At 44.7% G+C, this 26,391-nt stretch overlaps 2 protein-coding genes across 2 annotated transcripts in view; one reads left to right on the top strand and one right to left on the bottom strand.

The window, feature by feature from the left end:
* Nucleotides 1-2,853: 2,853 nt before the first annotated feature.
* ddx10 (DEAD (Asp-Glu-Ala-Asp) box polypeptide 10) lies at nt 2,854-11,328 on the bottom strand (the record flags this gene model as incomplete). Its single annotated transcript, XM_079221463.1, has 4 exons — nt 2,854-4,402; nt 6,893-7,376; nt 10,002-10,667; nt 11,138-11,328. 4 exons carry the CDS (start codon nt 11,326-11,328, stop codon nt 3,260-3,262), a joined length of 2,484 nt encoding a protein of 827 aa, XP_079077589.1. The 3' UTR covers nt 2,854-3,259.
* A 1,931-nt stretch (nt 11,329-13,259) lies between these two features.
* szt2 (SZT2 subunit of KICSTOR complex) overlaps nt 13,260-26,391 on the top strand; it is a gene marked incomplete at its 5' end in the record, with an annotated part of 149,193 nt that continues 136,061 nt past the window's right edge. The window contains 6 exons of the mRNA XM_079221464.1: nt 13,260-13,283; nt 14,334-14,459; nt 15,810-15,983; nt 22,550-22,720; nt 23,070-23,192; nt 24,229-24,388. Of these exons, the coding sequence (XP_079077590.1) occupies nt 13,260-13,283; nt 14,334-14,459; nt 15,810-15,983; nt 22,550-22,720; nt 23,070-23,192; nt 24,229-24,388 (778 nt within the window). The remainder of the gene's footprint in view (nt 13,284-14,333; nt 14,460-15,809; nt 15,984-22,549; nt 22,721-23,069; nt 23,193-24,228; nt 24,389-26,391) is intronic.

Consider the following 26,391-nt stretch of genomic DNA (forward strand, 5'->3'; position numbering starts at 1 on the left):
CTGCATCATCTGTCCCATGTGAAGTTATCTTTGCAAAGGCTGGGGAGCCGCCTGAAGGCCAGCACTGTGGAGGAAATAATATTTCTAAATAAAAATCTGTGAAAAATCAATGTTGCACAACACTTTCAGTACGTCATGTTCATGAGCAGGTTCCACTGCTTCCTCTGATATCAGATCTAAGAGACAAATACTACGAACACATCATATAGGTATGGACAGTATTGTAAATGTTTGTATACCAGCGTTTATTATTGACCAGAATTTAGTTTTAATGCGATGTAAAGAACGACAGAAGCAACATGGATAACTGTTTATAACATCTAACTAGGGCTGGGCGGTATGGCCAAAAATTCATATCACGGTATTTTGTAAGATTCTGGCGGTTTTACGGTATATCACAGTATTTTTTTCCAAATAAACACATTAATTTATTGACGCAGCCCCACAACTGGCCAGCAGCTGTTTGTATGTTGGTACATATGTTGTGTTAAGCTAAACATGGGGGGATTTAGGACCCAGGGGAATGTAGTTATTTCATATCCCTTCATACTAGTGGCGCATGCTTCAGCCGGGAGCATCACTTCATGTTTACAGTCACAGCTGCGTGTACAGCGTCTGAGCTGCTTACGTCTCACGGATAGAAGTTGACTCACGGTTTGAAATAAATGACATCGCCAAAATGCATGATGGGTAAAGCCCGCCCACTCAGCCGCACAGGAAGAGACTTCTTCCTGCACAAGAACAGTCTTCCTATGTGGGTGGGCATTTTGGCGAATTAATTTACCCAGCATGCATTTTGACGAATAATTTTACCCAGCATGCATTTTGGCGAATAAATTTACCCAGCATGCATTTTGGCGATGTAATTTCGTTCAAACCGTGAGTCAAGTGAGTCACCATGAGACCTAAGTAGCTCCGTCCGCTGTTCCTTCAGCTTGAAGCTGTGAACATTAAACGTTTATAAACCGTCATATGCTGGTATAAACCTAAGGAGACCCTAAACCCAGCACAGCCCTTTATCTAATACATGAATGAACTCGCAGCTTTAACTGACTTTCAGCAGAAATGTGAGATTAATACATTGAGGTGTTAAACAGCTGCTGTGACGCCAGTCGGCCACCAGATGTCGCTGTTCTTCTTCAAAGTGAAACCCTAAAGCTTCGAGTCCTTTTCAGTACAAACAGGAAGAAACTAGCAGGATGACATGAATGAAGAAATGTGGACGTTCAAATGTTTACTACTATATTCAGTTTGCTTAAAAAAAAATGTAAGCAATTTTTTTTACATATATCATTTTAAGTTGTCAGTGTGTTTGTTTTATTTAGGGCAGGCATAATGTGTCAGGACACACACACACACACACACACACACACACACAGCGTAGTGAGATAAGTGGAGAGGAGCGGCCATGTTTAATCCTCCTTCACTGCAGGTCCACCCGACACGTTAAACACACCTGAGCTCCGTCTGGTCACACAGCATCTGATCCAGCACAAAAATAGTAATAATAATAAGTAGTTCTGAAGATATGTGCATTGACATATTGAGCCACGCCCCTAAGAGCTTAATTGGTTAACAACTTCTAAACGCAATGAGATATCAGCAAAGTTGAAAGCATGGTTTGATCACATTGAACCAATGATGATCCACAGAAAGTTTTTTAAGAAATGGACCTATCGTTTAGGAGGAGTTTTCTCAGTGTCTCACCCCAATCTCAGAAACGCTGCAGGCCACTCCTGCTGCTTCTCCAAGGACTCATTTCACACAACCATGTTGAATGTGCAAACTAAGCAGCATTGGCAGGAACAGGTCGGGACAACTATTAAAGAAAGAATCCGCTGCTGCTCAGTGTTCTCAATGTGTTGGTAGCATTAAACCAGAGGCTCTGACCGTCAGCTGCTCTGGAAAATTCAAAATGGCGGAAAATCTAATTAGGCGCATTTTAATTTCAGGGATGAGTTTTTTGTAGAGCAGTCCCACCCGGACATGTGTGCCAACTTTCAAGTCAATCGGTCAAAGTTCACAAAAAGAGTGGGCTTTCACAACTAAAGGGGGCGCTAGCGAGCTTTTTTTTCCGACTTTTGGCCGACACCCAAATCAGATTGCCATTTTCGCCGAGTCAGATGAGTGTGGAAATGTTGAAATGTGTAGGTTGAGGCCAAGCACCTCTTTTCCCAGCGCAATGAGCGCTAATAAGAATAAACATTTGAATAACAATAGGTCCTGTGCTAATAGACCCTAATAATAATAATAATAATAATAATAATCAGACTAGACTGCAGGTCATTCAGTCTCTTTTTCAGTAGTGATGTAGCTGCTAAGTTAACTTGTATTTATTTATGGAATATTAAACACTTTCAGCACTGATTGGTCAGGTGAGTGGAGGGGGCGGAGTTAACTGTGAACTTCTGATCCTACACACGTCCACAAAAACATGACAGCAATCAAAATCCATTTCAAACCGTTAAACTGAACACAAATGAGCAAAACATTATTTAATACACAAGTCCATCCCAAAAGGTTGACGATAAGCTTTCAATACATGTTATTGATTACAAGAGTCACGTCCACAAAGTCATCAACCTGAAGAACAGACTCAAACCTGGTGACGTCATCAGGGATACTGGTGACGTCATCAGGGTTCCTGATGACGTCATCAGTAACCCTGATGACGTCATCAGTAACCATGATGACGTCATCAGTAACCATGATGACGTCACCAGTAACCATGATGACGTCACCAGTAACCATGATGACGTCATCAGTAACCATGATGACGTCATCAGGGTTCCTGATGACGTCATCAGTAACCATGATGACGTCACCAGGGTTACTTCTGCTTCACACATTTATTTAGAGAATATATAACAAGAGTTGTGGAATTTAGACAAAGAAGTTAAATCAGAAGGTTTGTTGGATGTAAATTGAAGCTGATCAAACCTGAGAAACTCAATATTAATGTTTAATAATACTTATATTATTTACTGCCATATATTGCACCTAAAAGAGGTGACATAGCTGAGTGTTGCCGGTAAATTCAATTTTCAGACAAATTAGATTTGAAGTTTTCAGCTTGAATGATACTGGTCCTTGTTGCATTGTGGGAGTTGTAGGATCTCGATCCCTTTAAGGATGCTTCATGATACCACTTTTCATGTCTCACCAAGAGTCCTCAACACTGAAGTCCTTTTCTTCGTCTTCCAACGAGAACCCTTGTTGTTTCGAACTGGTTTTCATCCCAGAATCCTCTCTGCCTCCTCTAGCTCCGCCCTCCCAGCAGCTGCAGGACCAGCTGCTCGTCCTCCGCCAGAGAGAGGCCGGTGTCCAGCGCTCGGTGCTCCTCCTGCCGGCTCACTCTCTTCCTCTTCCCCGCTGCCGGCTCCTCCTCCTCCTCCTCCTCCTCCTCTTCACTGTGCTGCCGTTTGGCTGCCGTCACCTCCTCCTCCTCTTCCTCTTCCTCCTCCTCCTCCTCCTCGGCGGGCAGCTTGTCGGGGTCCGGCAGGGTGCTGGGGTCAAACTCGTCTTCGCTGTGGTTGGCCAGGTAGGCGAACACGTCGTCGTCCTCCTCCTCTTCGTGGCGGCCGCGCTGCTTGCTGGCGTCCCTCCGGGCGTCCTTGGCCTTCAGCCGCTGCTCGCGGTGCTTGGCCTTCACCTTGCGGCTGTACTCCTGCTTGTCGAAGGCCTGGTCCTCGCGCTTCAGCCTCTCCTTGGCCTTCTGCACGTCGATACCCGAAACCTCCTCGTCCTCGCCGTCCTCCGCCTCCTCGGTCGCGGCGCGTTGGACCGGCGGCCACAGCTGCACGGCCTTCCCTTCCTCGCTGAACGCCACTTTGGTGTTGACTTGGAAGTTCCTTTTGAGGGTCTTCTTGGCTTCTTTGAACTTGGTCTCTTTCTCCGTTTTCTTTGAGAAGACCTCCTCCAGCTCCTCCGAGCTCTCCGCGTCGCCCTCCGGGCTGAAGACGTCCTTTCTTTTGACCGTCAGCAGGTCCAGGTCTCGTAGGTCGTCGTCGCTGTCCTCGTCCTCCAGACCCAGAGGCGCCTCTCCTTCGTCAGCGCTTTCCTCGTCTTCTGACCCTGAGCTCTGGCTCTCCTCCGGAGCGTCTCCTCGCGCCAGCTGGGCCTTGAAGCTGCTCAGCTCGTCTTCCTCCTCCTCGTCTTTCCCGGCTCTGCGTGGCTGAGCCTTGCTCAGGAAGCGCACCCTGGGGGCCACGGCGAGGCCCAGGGAGAGAGCGTAGTCCTGGAGCTGCAGCTGGAGGACGTCGAACACCTCCTTGTTCTTCATCAGGTAGATGGAGCGCAGGTAGGACACGAAGCACCGCTGAGCGCGCTCCTTCTGCTCCTTCTCCTGGGCCAGGAAGGCCTCCAGCTTCTGCTGGATGTTCTGCAGCTTGTCTGGGTTCACCTGGAACAAAGCAGACGGTGAGGATGCAGATGTGGTCAAATCCATACGTTTACATGGCAATTACAGGCTTCCTGAGGAGTTTTGGACCACTGGTCCCCTGAGGAGGCTCAACAGTTATATTCAGGGTTCATCCACATTCTGACCAATGGGTTTCAGGACTTTTCCATGACTTTAAACCAAATGTCCATGACAAACATTTAGTGAAGTCTGGGTGTAAACAGTAAAAAGTGAGTAAATGTAGTATTTAAACTAACAATGAGAACACAAAGCATACAGTAAACCTTAAATGACTCAAATGAATGAGACAATAGTTTGATTAAAAGAATAAACATTTATATAGATGCCTGTATGTATGCCTGCTTATATTCTGAGTCTTTCTTTTAAAAGCATGTTCATTATTTCAAACTAAATGAACATCATGAATATAACACATTTACATGACTTTCACTAAACTTTTGGGACTTTATTTTTTTCAAGGACTTTTCCAGACCTGGAAATAACCATTTTCCATGACTGTTCCATGTTTCCCATGACCGTAAGAACGCTGCTCATACAAACAGTTCAGTTGGTCAGGAGCAACATTCATGACATGTTGCTCAGTTTGTCACATTTTGCTGCAATAAAAATGATTGAAGTGAGATGAACAGACTGAAAACTTTATCTTCTTAGATACAAAATGTTGACAAAGTTTGGGGACAATTTGCAGTGACAAAAAGAGAATATATCGATAGGGATGGGTATCGTTTGGGTTTTTTCCGATACCGGTGCTAAACGGTGCCTGAGCCGATACTTTTTTATTGCCAAGGCAATTTTTTTTCTTCAAATTGAACAATATATGAACTGTTTAAAGTATACTAGAAATATAAATAAATAAGTACATACAAAACACACTTCAAACTACAGCTGCAAACCTTTTAACTTTAAACTATAACAATATATATTTAAAAAAAGAACAGACACAAGCATCATGGCCTGATGGGATCGTGTGCAACAGAACTCAGACTCTGTTGGATCCTAAAACTGCTGCTTTACTGGACTACACATCATCAGTAACATCAACTAGGGCTGCAACAACGAATCGATAAAATCGATAAAAATCGATTATCAAAAGTGTTGGCAACGAATTTCCTTATCGATTCGTTGTGTCGCGCGATTATTACGCCGGCAATAAGTCGCGGAGAAGAAAAAAAAGAGCGGAGCAGAGCAACTGGCCGGCCAGCGTTTCTGAGATTGGAGTGAGACACGAGAAAAGCTGAGGTCGTGATCTTCTCAAAAATAGAAGATCTTTGACAAGTCGAGTCTTGGCCAATCAGCGTCTTCATGTTCCTCAAACTTGTTTTTAATGGAAGCTAGTCAGCTTGCTATCGCGTTAGCTAACGTGTTTGGTTGTGTATTGTCGTTAAAGTTACGTTATGTTCCGTTACAGTTCGGTCTTGCTTGTAAAAACCGTAACGTGATGAAACATGCCGTCACCCCCCGGTCTGGTTCAGTTCACCAGTCACTCGTTAACGTTAAACCGGCTCACCGGAGGATCTGGCTGCAGGTTTTTTTTTTTTTTTTACTCAAAGTAAAATGAACGTCGTTGGGCTTAGCCAACAACGTGACGTCGTGGTCATAAGAGACCCAGAATGAAAGAGTTTAAGGAAGAGGACGCTCTATATGGAGCAGTACAGCTTCCCTCTGTCCAGTATTTCATACACATTGATAAAGCAGGGTATGTAAATGCAGCCTCTGAAGGGATCAATTACAGTAAAAAGGGCTCACATTTGGCAGATGTAAAGCATACATGTGTATGTTTTTAGTGTTAGTCCATTTTGTTGTTTTAATGAACAGCTCAGGGATGTTCAAGGAGCAACCTGTTTGTGCTTTCTGAACATGTTTTGCACTGTCACTTCTGTTTTTGAATGAAGGGTTGGAAATGAACGCTTTTTTGATAAAAACATTTTTTTATCCGATTCATCGAAAAAATAATTAACCGATTAATCGATTATTAAAATAATCGTTAGTTGCAGCCCTAATATCAACTGGAGAGATTTGTTCCATCAAGCCGAGGACGGACGTTCAAAAGCTTGTGCTCGTGTCTGCAGCGATCGCTGTGTGTGTGTGTGTGTGTGTGTGTGAGCGCTGGAAGCCCCGCCCCCTCGAGCCCCGCCCCCTCGAGCCCATATATATATATATATATATATATATATATATATATATATATATATATATATATATATATACCGAGCAACATTACAGAGTAGTGTAAAAAAAAAATATTTAAATCGGCTCAGGCACCGGAAGGAAGCACCGAAATCTGCATTGCTTTTCGGTCCGGTAGGTACCGGACGTGTTGGAACCGGTGCCAGTTCTCGGTACCCAACCCTATGTATCGCAATACTCAATATATCGCAGTATCGTGGTAGTATTGCAGTATCGTGGTAGTATTGCAGTATTATTGCAGTATCGTGGTAAAATCGACCCCCCCACCCCCCCCGTGTGCCTCACCTGGATCTTACTGATGGGCACCTTCTTCTCCTGCAGCTGGCCCAGCATGCCCTGCTCCTCCGAGGGCAGCAGCAGCAGCAGCGCCTCGCCGCCCTCCTTGTAGCGGGCCGTGCGGCCCACCCGGTGGATGTAGGTGTCGGCGTCCTCCGGGCAGTCGAACTGCAGCACCCAGTTGATCGTGGGGAAGTCCAGGCCGCGGGCCGCGATGTCGGTGGCGAGCAGCACGGCGTTCTGCTTCCTCAGGAAGTCGTTGTAGACCTCCACCCTCTTCATCTGCTGCTGCTTGCCGTGCAGCGCCAGGATGGGCATGCCGGGCCGGAGGCGGCAGAAGACCCGGAACAGGTACTGCACCTCCTTGCAGCAGGCGAAGAAGACGATGATCTTCTTCCTCAGGTGGCTCCTGATGAAGGAGTACAGCATGTTGACCTTCTGGTGGAGCTCGCACACCACGTAGCTCTGCTCCAGGGTGGCCGGCGTGCTGAACCTGCAGGGGCATACGGTTTAACCACAGGATCCCCAAGACAAACCTCCATGACCTTTAACCAACTGTCCATGACCTTTAGCCACATTACCATGACCTTTAACCACATTACCATGACTTTTAACCACATTACCATGACTTTTAACCACATTACCATGACTTTTAACCACATTACCATGACTTTTAACCACATTACCATGACTTTTAACCACATTACCATGACTTTTAACCATATTACCATGACTTTTAACCACATTACCATGACCTTTAACCAACTGTCCATGACCTTTAGCCACATTACCATGACTTTTAACCACATTACCATGACTTTTAACCACATTACCATGACTTTTAACCACATTACCATGACTTTTAACCAACTCTCCATGACTTTTAACCAACTCTCCATGACTTTTAACCAACTCTCCATGACTTTTAACCACATTACCATGACTTTTAACCATATTACCATGACTTTTAACCATATTACCATGACTTTTAACCACATTACCATGACTTTTAACCACATTACCATGACTTTTAACCAACTCTCCATGACTTTTAACCACACTACCATGACTTTTAACCAACTCTCCATGACTTTTAACCACATTACCATGACTTTTAACCATATTACCATGACTTTTAACCATATTACCATGACTTTTAACCATATTACCATGACTTTTAACCATATTACCATGACTTTTAACCAACTCTCCATGACTTTTAACCACACTACCATGACTTTTAACCAACTCTCCATGACTTTTAACCACATTACCATGACTTTTAACCACATTACCATGACTTTTAACCACATTACCATGACTTTTAACCACATTACCATGACCTTTAACCAACTCTCCATGACTTTTAACCACATTCCCATGACTTTTAACCACATTCCCATGACTTTTAACCACATTACCATGACCTTTAGCCACATTACCATGACTTTTAACCACATTACCATGACTTTTAACCACATTACCATGACTTTTAACCAACTCTCCATGACTTTTAACCAACTCTCCATGACTTTTAACCACATTACCATGACTTTTAACCATATTACCATGACTTTTAACCATATTACCATGACTTTTAACCATATTACCATGACTTTTAACCATCTCTCCATGACTTTTAACCATCTCTCCATGACTTTTAACCACACTACCATGACTTTTAACCATATTACCATGACTTTTAACCAACTCTCCATGACTTTTAACCAACTCTCCATGACTTTTAACCACATTCCCATGACTTTTAACCACATTCCCATGACTTTTAACCACATTCCCATGACTTTTAACCACATTCCCATGACTTTTAACCAACTCTCCATGACTTTTAACCAACTCTCCATGACTTTTAACCAACTCTCCATGACTTTTAACCAACTCTCCATGACTTTTAACCACATTACCATGACTTTTAACCATATTACCATGACTTTTAACCATATTACCATGACTTTTAACCACATAACCATGACTTTTAACCACATTCCCATGACTTTTATCCACATTCCCATGACTTTTAACCACATTCCCATGACTTTTAACCACATTCCCATGACTTTTAACCACATTCCCATGACTTTTAACCACATTCCCATGACTTTTAACCACATTCCCATGACTTTTAACCACATTCCCATGACTTTTAACCACATTACCATGACTTTTAACCATATTACCATGACTTTTAACCAACTCTCCATGACTTTTAACCACATTACCATGACTTTTAACCACATTACCATGACTTTTAACCACATTACCATGACTTTTAACCACATTCCCATGACTTTTAACCAACTCTCCATGACTTTTAACCAACTCTCCATGACTTTTAACCAACTCTCCATGACTTTTAACCAACTCTCCATGACTTTTAACCACATTACCATGACTTTTAACCATATTACCATGACTTTTAACCATATTACCATGACTTTTAACCACATAACCATGACTTTTAACCACATTCCCATGACTTTTAACCACATTCCCATGACTTTTAACCACATTCCCATGACTTTTAACCACATTCCCATGACTTTTAACCACATTCCCATGACTTTTAACCACATTCCCATGACTTTTAACCACATTACCATGACTTTTAACCATATTACCATGACTTTTAACCAACTCTCCATGACTTTTAACCACATTACCATGACTTTTAACCACATTACCATGACTTTTAACCACATTACCATGACTTTTAACCATATTACCATGACCTTTAGCCACATTACCATGACCTTTAGCCACATTACCATGACTTTTAACCACATTACCATGACTTTTAACCACATTACCATGACTTTTAACCATATTACCATGACTTTTAACCAACTCTCCATGACTTTTAACCAACTCTCCATGACTTTTAACCACATTACCATGACTTTTAACCACATTACCATGACTTTTAACCACATTACCATGACTTTTAACCACATTACCATGACTTTTAAATTTGGTTTAAAGCCATGGAAACCCATTGGTCAGGATGTGTATGAGCCCTGCTTAACACAGGGTTCATACACATCCTGACCAATGGGTTTCCATGGCTTTTCCATGACTTTCCATGACTAAGGACCTGTACCTGGCTTTCTCGTGGACCCACACGTACTCCGGGTCCTTGAGGCTGAGCCGGGCCAGGTCCTTGACCGACTTGGTCTGCGTGGCGGAGAACAGCAGCGTCTGCCTGGACCTGGGCAGGTTCTCCACGATGGCGTTCAGCGTGTCCGCGAAGCCCATGTCCAGGATGCGGTCCGCCTCGTCCAGGACCAGCATGTGCAGGTCCGAGGCGTGGAAGGCGGCGGTCTGGTCCATGTGCTGCAGCAGCCGGCCCGGCGTGCAGATCACGATGTTGGTGCGGTGGATCCTCTCGGACTCGCTCTCCAGGTCCTTCCCTCCGATGATGAGCCCCGCGGAGAACTCGTGGTTCTTGCCCACCTTGCGCAGCACCTCGAAGGTCTGATAGGCGAGCTCTCTGGTGGGCGAGATGATGAGCGCACCCAGGCCGTCCGCGGCGCTCCACTGGTGCCGGTACAGGCACTCCAGCACGGGCACGAGGAAGGCCAGCGTCTTCCCGGAGCCGGTCTTGGCCGCGCCGAGGACGTCCTTCCCCCGCAACGCGAAGCCGATGGTCTGCCTCTGGATCTCCGTGGGCTGCCGGTACTGGCCCCCCTGCAGGCCCAGCAGGGTCTTCTTGGAGATGGGGAAGTCCGAGAACCGGAGCGCCTCCTTGGCGTTGATGTTGTCGTACCTGCAGGGGTCATACACATTTAGACCAATGGACTTCTGTGACTTTTGACCCAATTCCCATGACTTTTGACCCAATTCCCATGACTTTTCCGTGGCTTTTGACCCAACTTCCGTCACTTTTAACCAAACTTCCATGACTTTTAACTCAATTTCTGTGACTTTTGACCCAATTTCCACTACAAACATTTAGTGAAGTCTGGGTGTAAACAGTAAGAAGTGAGTAAATGTAGTATTTAAACTAACAATGAGAACACAAAGCATACAGTAAACCTTAAATGACACAAATGAATGAGACAATAGTTTGATTAAATAATAAACATTTATATAGATGCCTGTATGTATGCCTGCTTATATTTTGAGTCTTTCTTTTAAAAGCATATTCATTATTTCAAACTGTTCATGTGCACATGAACACATGAACATAACACTTCTACGTGACTCTTCCAGGTGTCCGTGACGTAAGAGCCGTACCTGCTCACGAGCCGCTCGATGTACTCGCGCTCCACCTTCCACTGGGGCTTCTTCTGCTGCGCGCGCTCCCGCTTCACCTCAGCCTTCGTCTTCTCGTATTTCTTCTTCCACTTCTCGAAGTTCCGGACGGGGTCCGCGCGCACCTTCATCTTCGCGGGGTTGCGCTGCGTGCTCCCGCCCTGGTGCTCCATGTTTTAGAGGGACGGAGCCGGAGGAGAGCGCTGGAAACACACGGGATGTAGCTTCTGCCGAGCAGCGTGGAGAAGACAGCTCTCCGTCGCGTGTAGCATGACGTCATCGTGGTGCGCGACCTGGCAGTACATATTCTTTGCCCTCAGTTTTGCCTGTCAGGCAGCTTTTAGTTCCTCTGAATTCAAACCTTCAAAGCAGAGCTTCTCTGTTATCATATTCGGTTTTATTATTATTCGTGAGCCTATTCAGCTTTACTCTAGTCTGACTTTATAATTGCAGCAATTTCGATATTTTAAATATTGATAATTGAGTCAGTCATAGTTTTTATTCTTCAGAAAAATGTCAGTTATGGTTCTAGCTTCTCACATAAAAATATGTTTTAGTTTAAAACAAGGGGTATTATTTTATTATGGACCAAATGACAAATTGCTTAACTCTGAAAATAACTGACATGAAAGGTACCCTTTATGGAGCTCTATCGATCCTGCACATTAATTAAAGCTTAAAGAATGACTGATGTTTTAGGCTCTTTTGAATGTACATCCATGTACTTAATGACCAAACATTTGCTAATTTACTATTTATATAAACAATAGGTTGATTTCCTTGAGTCGATAGTTTACTTTCCGTTTAAATTTGTGATAATAAATACCACTTCCCATACATGACTCACCCCCGCTGTCTGAGGGGGAGAAAGTCCTTCCTTCCTTCCTGCTGCTGTCAGGCTGCACAACAAGCTGAGCTCTAGAACACAACACTGAGAACACTTTACTCACTTTGGACACTTTAATTACATTCATCTGGTGCAATATAAATACATTTCAATATTTTTTTATATACTTTAAAAAAAATTCTGTCTGTATTGTTTATATTGCTATTGTATTTTTCTTTACTGTTTTACTGTGTATGTATATTATTTGATTTTTTTTTATTTGTCTGTGTCTCTTGTGTGCACTGCTGCTGTAATCCTGCAATCTCCCCACTGCGGGACTATTAAAGGATTATCTTATCTTGTCTTATTGCACTGTTCATATCTTTCATCCCAGCTATTTTTATTTTGTATATATCTTTCATCTCTGTTGTTTTTATATTTTATTTGTGTCTGTAAATTGCTACTCCGACAACAAATTTCCCATTGGGGATTAATAAAGTACATATTCATTAATTTATCTTATCTAGTAAACAATGCAACACCCATATAGTTATATTTAATTGAATATGTATTTCTTTTTTTGTAAACAGAATATATGCAATGCCTACAGTAGATGTTCCTCCTTATGGATGAGAGTGACATCATTACAGTGGACCTGCCGCTACCTGTCAGGCTAAACTCTGGTTAAATAACCTCTGCACGTCAGGCGGAGACTCTTCCGGATCACGTGCCGCTCAAAAACAAGCTCCACGGAAGTTCAATGAACGTCCTTTCAAAACAAAAGCTGATGGTCGAACCAGTGGATAGAAACAAAGAGGAAACATGAAAGTATGAATAAACAACATGGTTTGCAATATTATTGTTATTAATAATACAAATGATACAATACATCAACTACAGATGTTATAGCAGGATCCTCCACTGTGACAACACCTGAACTCATTTCTGTTGGTGGCTTGATCGTGACAGACAGACGTATACTTTATTACATTACATTACATTACTACATTAATGTATGATTGGTATATGCAACATACACACACTGTAGGAGTGCATTACCTGAAGACATGTCTATGTCATTAAAATATCCATGTTTCCATGTTCGTGTATCGCGTCTTATTTTGAAAGATTGGACCGGAAGACGTATGCCCTGTCACCCGACCCAAGCAAAACACTTCTGCACGAGCTCCCGTGCTCGCCCCTGACGGACGCACGTAAACACGCATTGAAGGTTCTTTCCCGGGAGTCTGGCCCCGCTGCCCCTATGCGCCTCCCGGCATGGCGGAGAGACAGGACACCGAGGTAACCGCTTCTTTCCGCTCCTCCAGCCAGCGCGGGCTCCACTGCAGCGGCCGTCCTCGCGGCCACAGCTCGACCCACAAAGTCCCGCTAAGTGACCCACAACACCGAGAGCAGCCTCCCGCAGGCGAAGCTCCAGTAACCCGAGGGGCGAGGAGGGACCGGTGCTAGCCGCGTTAGCTCGGCAGCTAGCGGAAACAGCCGAGTGAACCCGAGCGCGTTCGGGTCCAGTGGAGCGTCTGCCCGTAAGCGCCGGCAGCTGCAGACTAGCGCGTCCTTTTAGAGCTGCGTGCGCATAACGGCCAGGACTAGTTCATCATACATGACGTGTTTATCAGTAGTTTGATCTATGGGGGACTCTGCGTACAAGTACCCGTTAAAATACATTAAAATAAAGTATTAGTGAGTGCAACCTCAACTTTACTGCTGCTCACTGGAACTTTACGAGTCAACGTCTCACAGGAGCCTCTCTCAAGCTGCCCTCTGGTGGAAGATTTAGCTGGGCTGGCTTTATATAGTATAGTATTATAAATATAAATATATATATATAAAAATATATAAATCACTTATTTTAAATCACTTCTTAAAACCCATTTTATAGAATTGCAAAAGTGATGTCCGTGGATGATCTATTATGCAGCCCTGGGTTTGTTTGTTTGTTTATTTATTTGTTTGTTTATTTATTTGTTTTCTACTCCATTTTGCTCTTTTTGGTTATTAGTTTGGTTTTGTTGTATTCATTGCCTTTATGGTCCTTTTAGTTTACCGGTATTTAAGTTATGTCTATGCTTTACTTCTCTGTAGAGCACTTTGACAACTTTGTTTTTAAAGGTCTATATAAATAAAGTTATTATTATTATTATTATTATTATTATAATACAATAGATGCATCCATTAACGGCTTTTAATCAGAACATCGCCGCTGATGAACTTTGAGAGCCAGGAAACGTGAACGGCTTTAACCTGTTAAAACACGAGGTGTGTGTGTGTGTGTGTGTGTGTGTGTGTGTGTGTGTGTGTGTGTGTGTGTGTGTGTGTGTGTGTGTCATGCAGGTGGAGGAGGCTGACCGGATCTACCTGCTGATGAAGGAGGAGTACCGGATCTCCAGGAACGTGCGTCTGGCGTGGTTCCTTGGAAAACTCAACCAAGTCATCTGGCCGGCATCAAAGCCTGACCTGGTGAGTTGCCTCTGTCCCGTACTGCTGCCGGTCCCTGAAGGCCTCACAGAGTGGAAACAGGCACCATCAGGAGCTTGTCTAACCAAAAGCATCACTCAGGAGACGAGCCTCACGTTGACCTTCTCCAAAAAGAAGCGCAGCAGCATGAGTCTAAACATCGGAAAGCTAATATGTAAATTAGGTTGTTTCTTGGAGCAATGGGCCTGAATGGACTTCGAAGGTCAAAGGTCAAGGTCACTTCTCGTTAGTCCCATCCTTGTGATGTCTGGTGACAGCCTCCTCTCTCCTCCGGCCCGTGAGCTGTAATGGAGTCCTGTTCAAATAACCCTGAGGAGCGAGGAGGCTTGCAGGAGGAGAGGAGCTAGGACGCGTCCTTGGTCACCTTAACAGAGGGAATCGTCACATCAGTGACACCTTTCTCTTTGCACTTCAGCACTAACTTGCTGTATTTCAAGCTGTCATGTGTGTATGAAGAGCTCACACACGTGTCTCACACTGCAACCAGGCTGGAGGCGGAGGCTACACCACAGGGCGCAGTCGCTCCTTCAATCCTTAAGCGTTTCTCTCTCTGGGTTCAGCTCTTCAGCGGTTGAACCGGTGCTGTAAGGACCGAGCTCCTTACCTCTCATGTTAACTCACTCGACTCAGGGTGTGCAAGAAATGACATCGCCAAAATGCATGCTGGGTAAATGACACCGCCCACACAGGAAGACTTTTCTTGTGCAGGAAGAAGTCTTTTCCTGTGCAGCTGAATTGGGCGGGCTTTACCCATCATGCATTTTGGCGATGTGATGTCTTGCACACCCTGAGTCAACTTATACCCGTGAGACGTAAGCAGCTCAGACCGCTGTACAGTGTCTGTGACTGTGAACATTAAATGTTGCTGCGGCTGAAGAATGACAATAGTCGTTACGGCCGCACATGCGCCGCTAGTATCAAGGGATTCCCCTGGGTCCTAAATCCCTCCCAGTTTAGCTCCCTATGTCCCAATCAAAACAGCTGCTGGCCAGTAGAGCGAGTGGTGAATAACGATGGCGGTGACGGTCCTTTTCGGCGTTAATAAATTAATGTGTTTATTTGGAAAAAAAATGCCGTGATATGACCGCCCAGCCCTAACCGTGGCACTGACACACACCTGCTGCTGCTGCTGCTGCTGTTGTTGTGCTCTGCTGGTTGCCATACCGACAGCACTATTAGTGCAGTGTGTATATGTGTCAATATATACAGCATAAATAGTTGCTTTAATATTTTTCTGCGACATGGATGAACAGATAATACGTAAACAAAAGAAGCCATGACTCTGTTCCCTGAACCTCGTGAAGCCTCTGATGTTTGACTCTTGGTCTGCAGCTGAACTCAGAGAACGAGTTGGACCTGCTGAGCATCTTGCCCAAAGGATGGCAGCCGGACCTCTCCCCCAGCCCCCGCCCCCACCTGCTGCTGCCGTCCAGCAGAGCCACCTTCCTGGCCCGGCGGTACCGCTTCATCATCGAGCTGGACCTCAGCCCCTCCACGGGGATCGTGGTAAGACCTGAGCTCTCCTCGCGGCGCAACGCCTGTCTCTGCATCGTGTGTTTAGTGTGCGATGGAGGACGAGCCCAACACCGGCTGCTCCGTCAACGTCATGGACATGGTCATACGTGTGCGTGCACAGTGCAGAGAAACCTTAAGAGGCAGTAGGTCCCTGCATCGTCCATACGAGGCCACATGGCGGGGCAGGAGGCGATGTCGATGTGTCTGTGTGTCTGTGTGTGTTTGTGTCTATGTGTGTTTGTGTGTCTGTGTGTCTATGTGTGTTTGTGTGTTTGTGTTTATGTGTGTTTGTGTTTATGTGTATCTATGTGTATGTGTGTTTGTGTGTCTATGTGTTTATGTGTGTTTGTGTTTATGTGTGTTTGTGTGTTTGTGTTTATGTGTGTTTGTGTCTATGTGTGTTTGTGTGTCTGTGTGTCTATGTGTTTATGTGTGTTTATGTGTCTATGTGTGTTTATGTGTTTGTGTGTTTGTGTGTTTATGTGTCTGTGTGTTTGTGTCTATGTGTGTTTGTGTTTGTGTTTATGTGTGTTTGTGTGTTTGTGTGTTTATGTGTCTATGTGTGTTTGTGTTTATGTGTGTTTATGTGTTTATGTGTCTATGTGTGTTTGTGTTTATGTGTGTTTGTGTGTTTGTGTTTATGTGTGTTTATGTGTTTATGTGTTTATGTGTCTATGTGTGTTTATGTGTTTATGTGTCTGTGTGTTTGTGTTTATGTGTGTATGTGTGTTTATGTGTTTATGTGTCTGTGTGTTTGTGTTTATGTGTGTATGTGTGTTTATGTGTTTATGTGTCTGTGTGTTTGTGTCTATGTGTGTTTGTGTTTGTGTTTATGTGTGTATGTGTGTTTATGTGTTTGTGTGTTTATGTGTTTATGTGTTTATGTGTGTATGTGTGTTTATGTGTTTATGTGTCTGTGTGTTTGTGTCTATGTGTGTTTGTGTTTGTGTTTATGTGTGTATGTGTGTTTATGTGTTTGTGTGTTTATGTGTCTATGTGTGTTTGTGTTTGTGTTTATGTGTGTTTATGTGTCTATGTGTGTTTGTGTTTATGTGTGTATGTGTGTTTATGTGTTTGTGTGTTTATGTGTCTGTGTGTTTATGTGTTTGTGTGTTTATGTGTCTATGTGTGTTTGTGTTTGTGTCTATGTGTGTTTGTGTCTATGTGTGTGTTTGTGTCTATGTGTGTGTTTGTGTCTATGTGTCTATGTGTGTGTTTGTGTCTATGTGTGTGTTTGTGTCTATGTGTGTGTTTGTGTCTATGTGTTTGTGTGTATGTGTTTGTGTCTATGTGTGTATGTGTTTGTGTCTATGTGTCTATGTGTGTGTTTGTGTCTATGTGTGTTTGTGCATGTGTGTATGTGTTTGTGTCTATGTGTTTGTGTATGTGTGCATGTGTGTATGTGTTTGTGTCTATGTGTTTGTGTATGTGTGTGTGTGTGTATGTGTTTGTGTCTATGTGTGTATGTGTTTGTGTGTATGTGTGTGTTTGTGTCTATGTGTGTATGTGTGTTTGTGCCTCTGGTCTGTACTGTTGGCACAAGCGTCCACTGGGACTGAAAGCTCGACTGGTTAGGTTTTGGTGTTTTTGTAAGCAGCCTGGTTCTCCGTCTCAACATGAGACTCTTCCAGCCCGGTCACATGTTGCATGTTTGACCTCTTCATGTGAGACTGAACCGTAGTTCACATGCGTGTTCATCCACAGAGTTATTGGTGGTCACGACTCAAGCACCAGACCAGGTGAAGCCCTCCAGACTGAGAGCAGTGAGCGGTTGCTACGAATAGGAGGAAGAAGACACGAGTGCAGCTTTAATTATTGATCCCTCACTGAAGCAGTTCTCCATCACTCTCATCCGTTTCATTGCAGAGCTTTTTCTGCTGCATGTTTATTACATCCAGCGGTGCACATTCATAACGTCTGCCTCATAACGTGGCCTGGAGCGTTCAGGTCCGCCTGGGTCCCGTTGTGTGTCTGTGTCACGTTGTGTGTCTGTGTCATGTTGTGTGTCTGTGTCATGTTGTTACCTGTGTCATGTTGTGTGTCTGTGTCATGTTGTGTGTCTGTGTCATGTTGTGTGTCTGTGTCATGTTGTTACCTGTGTCATGTTGTGTGTCTGTGTCATGTTGTTACCTGTGTCATGTTGTGTGTCTGTGTCACGTTGTGTGTCTGTGTCATGTTGTGTGTCTGTGTCATGTTGTTACCTGTGTCATGTTGTGTGTCTGTGTCATGTTGTGTGTCTGTGTCATGTTGTGTGTCTGTGTCATGTTGTGTGCTTGTGTCATGTTGTGTGTCTGTGTCACGTTGTGTGTCTGTGTCACGTTGTGTGTCTGTGTCACGTTGTGTGTCTGTGTCACGTTGTGTGTCTGTGTCATGTTGGGAGCCGTGGTGTTGCTCCATGAGGATGTGTCACGTTGTGTGTCTGTGTCATGTTGTGTGTCTGTGTCATGTTGTGTACCTGTGTCATGTTGTGTGTCTGTGTCATGTTGTTACCTGTGTCATGTTGTGTGCCTGTGTCATGTTGTGTGTCTGTGTCATGTTGTGTGTCTGTGTCATGTTGTGTGTCTGTGTCATGTTGTTACCTGTGTCATGTTGTTACCTGTGTCATGTTGTGTACCTGTGTCATGTTGTTGCCTGTGTCATGTTGTTACCTGTGTCATGTTGTGTGTCTGTGTCATGTTGTGTGTCTGTGTCATGTTGTTGCCTGTGTCATGTTGTGTGTCTGTGTCATGTTGTGTGTCTGTGTCATGTTGTTACCTGTGTCATGTTGTTACCTGTGTCATGTTGTGTACCTGTGTCATGTTGTTGCCTGTGTCATGTTGTTACCTGTGTCATGTTGTTGTCTGTGTCATGTTGTTACCTGTGTCATGTTGTTACCTGTGTCATGTTGTTGCCTGTGTCATGTTGTTACCTGTGTCATGTTGTTACCTGTGTCATGTTGTTACCTGTGTCATGTTGTTGCCTGTGTCATGTTGTTACCTGTGTCATGTTGTTGCCTGTGTCATGTTGTGTGCCTGTGTCATGTTGTTGTCTGTGTCATGTTGTTACCTGTGTCATGTTGTTACCTGTGTCATGTTGTGTGCCTGTGTCATGTTGTGTGCCTGTGTCATGTTGTGTGTCTGTGTCATGTTGTTGCCTGTGTCATGTTGTTACCTGTGTCATGTTGTGTGTCTGTGTCATGTTGTTACCTGTGTCATGTTGTTACCTGTGTCATGTTGTTACCTGTGTCATGTTGTTGCCTGTGTCATGTTGTTACCTGTGTCATGTTGTTACCTGTGTCATGTTGTTACCTGTGTCATGTTGTTACCTGTGTCATGTTGTTGCCTGTGTCATGTTGTTACCTGTGTCATGTTGTTGCCTGTGTCATGTTGTGTGCCTGTGTCATGTTGTTGTCTGTGTCATGTTGTTACCTGTGTCATGTTGTTACCTGTGTCATGTTGTGTGCCTGTGTCATGTTGTGTGCCTGTGTCATGTTGTGTGTCTGTGTCATGTTGTTGCCTGTGTCATGTTGTTACCTGTGTCATGTTGTGTGTCTGTGTCATGTTGTTACCTGTGTCATGTTGTTACCTGTGTCATGTTGTTGCCTGTGTCATGTTGTTACCTGTGTCATGTTGTTACCTGTGTCATGTTGTTGTCTGTGTCATGTTGTTACCTGTGTCATGTTGTGTGCCTGTGTCATGTTGTGTACCTGTGTCATGTTGTGTGTCTGTGTCATGTTGTGTGTCTGTGTCATGTTGTTACCTGTGTCATGTTGTGTGCTTGTGTCATGTTGTGTACCTGTGTCATGTTGTTGTCTGTGTCATGTTGTTACCTGTGTCATGTTGTGTGCCTGTGTCATGTTGTGTGTCTGTGTCATGTTGTGTACCTGTGTCATGTTGTGTACCTGTGTCATGTTGTGTGCCTGTGTCATGTTGTGTGCCTGTGTCATGTTGTGTACCTGTGTCATGTTGTGTGCCTGTGTCATGTTGTGTGTCTGTGTCATGTTGTGTACCTGTGTCATGTTGTGTACCTGTGTCATGTTGTGTACCTGTGTCATGTTGTTACCTGTGTCATGTTGTTACCTGTGTCATGTTGTGTGTCTGTGTCATGTTGTTACCTGTGTCATGTTGTGTGTCTGTGTCATGTTGTGTGCCTGTGTCATGTTGTGTGCCTGTGTCATGTTGTGTGTCTGTGTCATGTTGTGTGCCTGTGTCATGTTGTGTACCTGTGTCATGTTGTGTGTCTGTGTCATGTTGTTACCTGTGTCATGTTGTGTGCCTGTGTCATGTTGTGTGTCTGTGTCATGTTGTTACCTGTGTCATGTTGTTACCTGTGTCATGTTGTGTGTCTGTGTCATGTTGTTACCTGTGTCATGTTGTGTGCCTGTGTCATGTTGTGTGCCTGTGTCATGTTGTGTACCTGTGTCATGTTGTTACCTGTGTCATGTTGTGTGCCTGTGTCATGTTGTTACCTGTGTCATGTTGTTACCTGTGTCATGTTGTGTGTCTGTGTCATGTTGTTACCTGTGTCATGTTGTGTGCCTGTGTCATGTTGTGTGCCTGTGTCATGTTGTGTACCTGTGTCATGTTGTTACCTGTGTCATGTTGTGTGCCTGTGTCATGTTGTGTACCTGTGTCATGTTGTTACCTGTGTCATGTTGTGTGCCTGTGTCATGTTGTGTACCTGTGTCATGTTGTGTGTCTGTGTCATGTTGTGTACCTGTGTCATGTTGTGTACCTGTGTCATGTTGTGTGTCTGTGTCATGTTGTTACCTGTGTCATGTTGTGTGTCTGTGTCATGTTGTTACCTGTGTCATGTTGTGTGCCTGTGTCATGTTGTTACCTGTGTCATGTTGTGTGTCTGTGTCATGTTGTGTGTCTGTGTCATGTTGTGTGTCTGTGTCATGTTGTTACCTGTGTCATGTTGTGTGTCTGTGTCATGTTGTTGTCTGTGTCATGTTGTTACCTGTGTCATGTTGTTACCTGTGTCATGTTGTTACCTGTGTCATGTTGTTGTCTGTGTCATGTTGTGTGTCTGTGTCATGTTGTGTGCCTGTGTCATGTTGTGTACCTGTGTCATGTTGTGTGCCTGTGTCATGTTGTGTGTCTGTGTCATGTTGTGTACCTGTGTCATGTTGTGTACCTGTGTCATGTTGTGTGTCTGTGTCATGTTGTTACCTGTGTCATGTTGTGTGTCTGTGTCATGTTGTTACCTGTGTCATGTTGTGTGCCTGTGTCATGTTGTTACCTGTGTCATGTTGTGTGTCTGTGTCATGTTGTGTGTCTGTGTCATGTTGTGTGTCTGTGTCATGTTGTTACCTGTGTCATGTTGTGTGTCTGTGTCATGTTGTTGTCTGTGTCATGTTGTTACCTGTGTCATGTTGTGTGTCTGTGTCATGTTGTTACCTGTGTCATGTTGTGTACCTGTGTCATGTTGTTACCTGTGTCATGTTGTGTACCTGTGTCATGTTGTTACCTGTGTCATGTTGTGTGCCTGTGTCATGTTGTTACCTGTGTCATGTTGTGTGTCTGTGTCATGTTGTGTGTCTGTGTCATGTTGTGTGTCTGTGTCATGTTGTTACCTGTGTCATGTTGTGTGTCTGTGTCATGTTGTTGTCTGTGTCATGTTGTTACCTGTGTCATGTTGTGTGTCTGTGTCATGTTGTTACCTGTGTCATGTTGTGTACCTGTGTCATGTTGTTACCTGTGTCATGTCGTGTACCTGTGTCATGTTGTTACCTGTGTCATGTTGTGTGCCTGTGTCATGTTGTTACCTGTGTCATGTTGTGTGTCTGTGTCATGTTGTGTGTCTGTGTCATGTTGTTACCTGTGTCATGTTGTGTGTCTGTGTCATGTTGTTGTCTGTGTCATGTTGTTGTCTGTGTCATGTTGTTACCTGTGTCATGTTGTTACCTGTGTCATGTTGTTGTCTGTGTCATGTTGTGTACCTGTGTCATGTTGTTGCCTGTGTCATGTTGTGTGCCTGTGTCATGTTGTGTGTCTGTGTCATGTTGTTGCCTGTGTCATGTTGTTACCTGTGTCATGTTGTGTGTCTGTGTCATGTTGTTGCCTGTGTCATGTTGTTACCTGTGTCATGTTGTGTGTCTGTGTCATGTTGTTACCTGTGTCATGTTGTGTGTCTGTGTCATGTTGTTGCCTGTGTCATGTTGTTGCCTGTGTCATGTTGTGTGTCTGTGTCATGTTGTTGCCTGTGTCATGTTGTTACCTGTGTCATGTTGTGTGTCTGTGTCATGTTGTTACCTGTGTCATGTTGTTACCTGTGTCATGTTGTTGCCTGTGTCATGTTGTTACCTGTGTCATGTTGTTACCTGTGTCATGTTGTGTGTCTGTGTCATGTTGTTGCCTGTGTCATGTTGTTACCTGTGTCATGTTGTGTGTCTGTGTCATGTTGTTACCTGTGTCATGTTGTTACCTGTGTCATGTTGTTGCCTGTGTCATGTTGTTACCTGTGTCATGTTGTTACCTGTGTCATGTTGTTGCCTGTGTCATGTTGTTACCTGTGTCATGTTGTGTGTCTGTGTCATGTTGTTACCTGTGTCATGTTGTGTGCTCCTCCTGCAGGACGACAGCACGGGGGAGATGATCTTCGACCAGGTGTTCCACGCTCTGTCTAAGTGTCTGGTGGGTCTGGCTCAGCCCTTCAAAGTCCCAGGAACCGATCAGCCGTTCAAGCCCAAGATCTTCGTCACCATCTTGGCGTGCTCGTCGATCATCGGCCTCACGTCCCATCAGGTCATTACACGGCTCTGCTCCTGCTCACGGGGTTCAGGACACATGGATGAATGCTCTGAGATGAGCAACTTCACTCAGAGCTGGTTGTCTGACCTCTGACCCCAGCGTCTCTGCAGTGAGTCAGAGGTGTGCTCTCTTGAAGAGGGACAGAGTCCTTTACCTGTAACGGTCCTGAACTCAAACTGTTACTGAAGTAAAAGAACAGAAGTATTATCATAGTCTGTGTACTTCCTACTGGTCCCGGTACCTCATACAACACCAGTAATGTAGTACTTCATTGACGTGGAGGCAGTGTGACATGCTCCTGACCCGATGTGTCGGCCCTGTTGACGGCCCGGTTCCCCTGCAGGTTCTGGTTCAGGGCTGCCAGCTGGACCGAACGGACCTGGATGAGTTCCTGCTGCACATCTACCAGCAGCTCAGGGAGGTGGAGAGCAACATCGCAGAGGTGTTGCATCAGCAGCACGACCAGGTGAGCTCGCCTCCGCCAGGCCTTCACCTCATCCATGAGGACGCTGCACATGAATCCTTCCTTCGGCCCCGGGGCCACATTGTGAACGTGTGAACCCTCATGTCGTAGTGCTGGAGGTGTTCATGTTCCTCATGGTGTTTATTGTGACTCCAACACTGTCCTGCTGCCACACACACTCTACACACAACTGCTTTAGGAACTAATGTAGCCTTTAGAGAAATACAAGTAGGAGCCAATGGGAGTGGAGCAAAGTCAGAAAGTATTCAGAGACCTCGTTGGTTTGGAGATTAGTTTTCTCCTTTAATGTTTTGTTGTTCAGAGAATACATAACGAGGTGCCTTCAGGTAGAAGGAACGTCTGAGATAATCTCCTGGATCTTTCAGTGTTCAGGTTCATTCCCACACTGTTCTGTACACTGATGGGATGTGACCTCCCGATAACAACCCATTCTTCAAATAAGTGGTTGGTGCTGCTGGTCTACTCACCTGAGTCTCAACGCTCAACACACCCTTAAACTACGTTATGAAACATCTTTATTACAAAAGCAGGTGATAATTCTCTTTTCCCTGGTCGCTCATCACCGTGCCGACGCTCCAGGAAATGTTTAAACTACGTCGTCTCTCAACTATTTACTGGCTGGGAAATGTGAAAGTTGGACACAATTCTTAGTCCCCTTATGTTTTGCATGATTAAGATACGATGCAGTCATACATACATGTGTTATACGTGTCACGTGTGTGTCGGACATGCTTTTCTGTATAATTTATCATCCAGCTCAAAGGTGCCAGGAGACAAGAATTGGTTGCCATTTACTCAACCTGGCAACCCTTATTGTTGGCCCTGCTTCATGTCATTGTGCCTTCTGCTTTTTTAATGGGTAACGTTGAGAAGGTGAAGTCCTGTGCAAAGAGCTTCACTGGCATCTCTTTAACCTAGAGCCGCCTCCCTCTCCTCCAGGCAGCTTCACTGGTCGTCTCCAGTGTTGATGACGATGTACTCTATGAATCATTGCACTTATCCTTCTGTCCCTTTGCAGTCGGTGGAGCCGGTCCTGAGCTCCAGCCTGCAGAGCAGCATCCTGGACGAGCCGCACAGGAAGCCGGGCTTCTCCATGGTGTCGGCGGACATGGGGCTGGTCAGCATGGTGCGGCAGGGAATCCTGGCCCTGCAGCTGCTGCCGCCCAACTCCAGCGCAGGTAGCCTGGTGCTCCACAGGTCCTACTATACAGGCCCTACTATACAGGGTCCTACTATACAGGTCCTACTATACAGGGTCCTACTATACAGGGTCCTACTATACAGGTCCTACTATACAGGTCCTACTATACAGGGTCCTACTATACAGGTCCTACTATACAGGTCCTACTATACAGGGTCCTACTATACAGGTCCTACTATACAGGGTCCTACTATACAGGGTCCTACTATACAGGTCCTACTATACAGGGTCCTACTATACAGGTCCTACTATACAGGGTCCTACTATACAGGTCCTACTATACAGGGTCCTACTATACAGGGTCCTACTATACAGGTCCTACTATACAGGGTCCTACTATACAGGTCCTACTATACAGGGTCCTACTATACAGGTCCTACTATACAGGTCCTACTATACTGGGTCCTACTATACAGGTCCTACTATACAGGGTCCTACTATACAGGGTCCTACTACACATAGTCCTACTATACAGGTCCTACTATATAGGTCCTACTATACAGGTCCTACTATACAGGTCCTACTATACAGGGTCCTACTATACAGGTCCTACTATACAGGTCCTACTATACAGGGTCCTACTATACAGGTCCTACTATACAGGTGCTACTATACAGGGTCCTACTATACAGGTCCTACTATACAGGTCCTACTATACAGGGTCCTACTATACAGGTCCTACTATACAGGGTCCTACTATACAGGTCCTACTATACAGGTCCTACTATACAGGGTCCTACTATACAGGGTCCTACTATACAGGTCCTACTATACAGGTCCTACTATACAGGGTCCTACTATACAGGGTCCTACTATACAGGGTCCTACTATACAGGGTCCTACTATACAGGGTCCTACTATACAGGGTCCCCTACTATACAGGGTCCTACTACACATAGTCCTACTATACAGGTCCTACCTTTCAGGGTCCTACTATACAGGTCCTACTACACATAGTCCTACTACACAGGTCCTACTATACAGGGTCCCCTACTATACAGGTCCTACTATACAGGTCCTACTATACAGGGTCCTACTATACAGGGTCCTACTATACAGGTCCTACTATACAGGGTCCCCTACTATACAGGTCCTACTATACAGGTCCTACTATACAGGGTCCTACTATACAGGTCCTACTATACAGGGTCCCCTACTATACAGGTCCTACTATACAGGTCCTACTATACAGGGTCCTACTATACAGGGTCCTACTATACAGGTCCTACTATACAGGGTCCCCTACTATACAGGGTCCTACTACACATAGTCCTACTATACAGGTCCTACCTTTCAGGGTCCTACTATACAGGGTCCTACTATACAGGGTCCTACTATACAGGTCCTACTATACAGGGTCCCCTACTATACAGGGTCCTACTACACATAGTCCTACTATACAGGTCCTACCTTTCAGGGTCCTACTATACAGGTCCTACTACACATAGTCCTACTACACAGGTCCTACTATACAGGGTCCTACTATACAGGTCCTACTACACATAGTCCTACTATACAGGTCCTACTATACAGGGTCCCCTACTATACAGGGTCCTACTACACATAGTCCTACTATACAGGTCCTACTATACAGGGTCCTACTATACAGGTCCTACTACACATAGTCCTACTATACAGGTCCTACTATACAGGGTCCTACTATACAGGTCCTACTACACATAGTCCTACTATACAGGTGCTACTATACAGGGTCCTACTATACAGGTCCTACTACACATAGTCCTACTATACAGGTCCTACTATACAGGGTCCTACTATACAGGTCCTACTACACATAGTCCTACTATACAGGTCCTACTATACAGGGTCCTACTATACAGGTCCTACTACACATAGTCCTACTATACAGGTCCTACTATACAGGGTCCTACTATACAGGTCCTACTACACATAGTCCTACTATACAGGTCCTACTATACAGGGTCCCCTACTATACAGGGTCCTACTACACATAGTCCT

The sequence above is a fragment of the Taurulus bubalis genome, assembly GCF_910589615.1.
Source record: "Taurulus bubalis genome assembly, chromosome: 7".
In the NCBI taxonomy this organism is placed as follows: Eukaryota; Metazoa; Chordata; class Actinopteri; order Perciformes; family Cottidae; genus Taurulus; species Taurulus bubalis.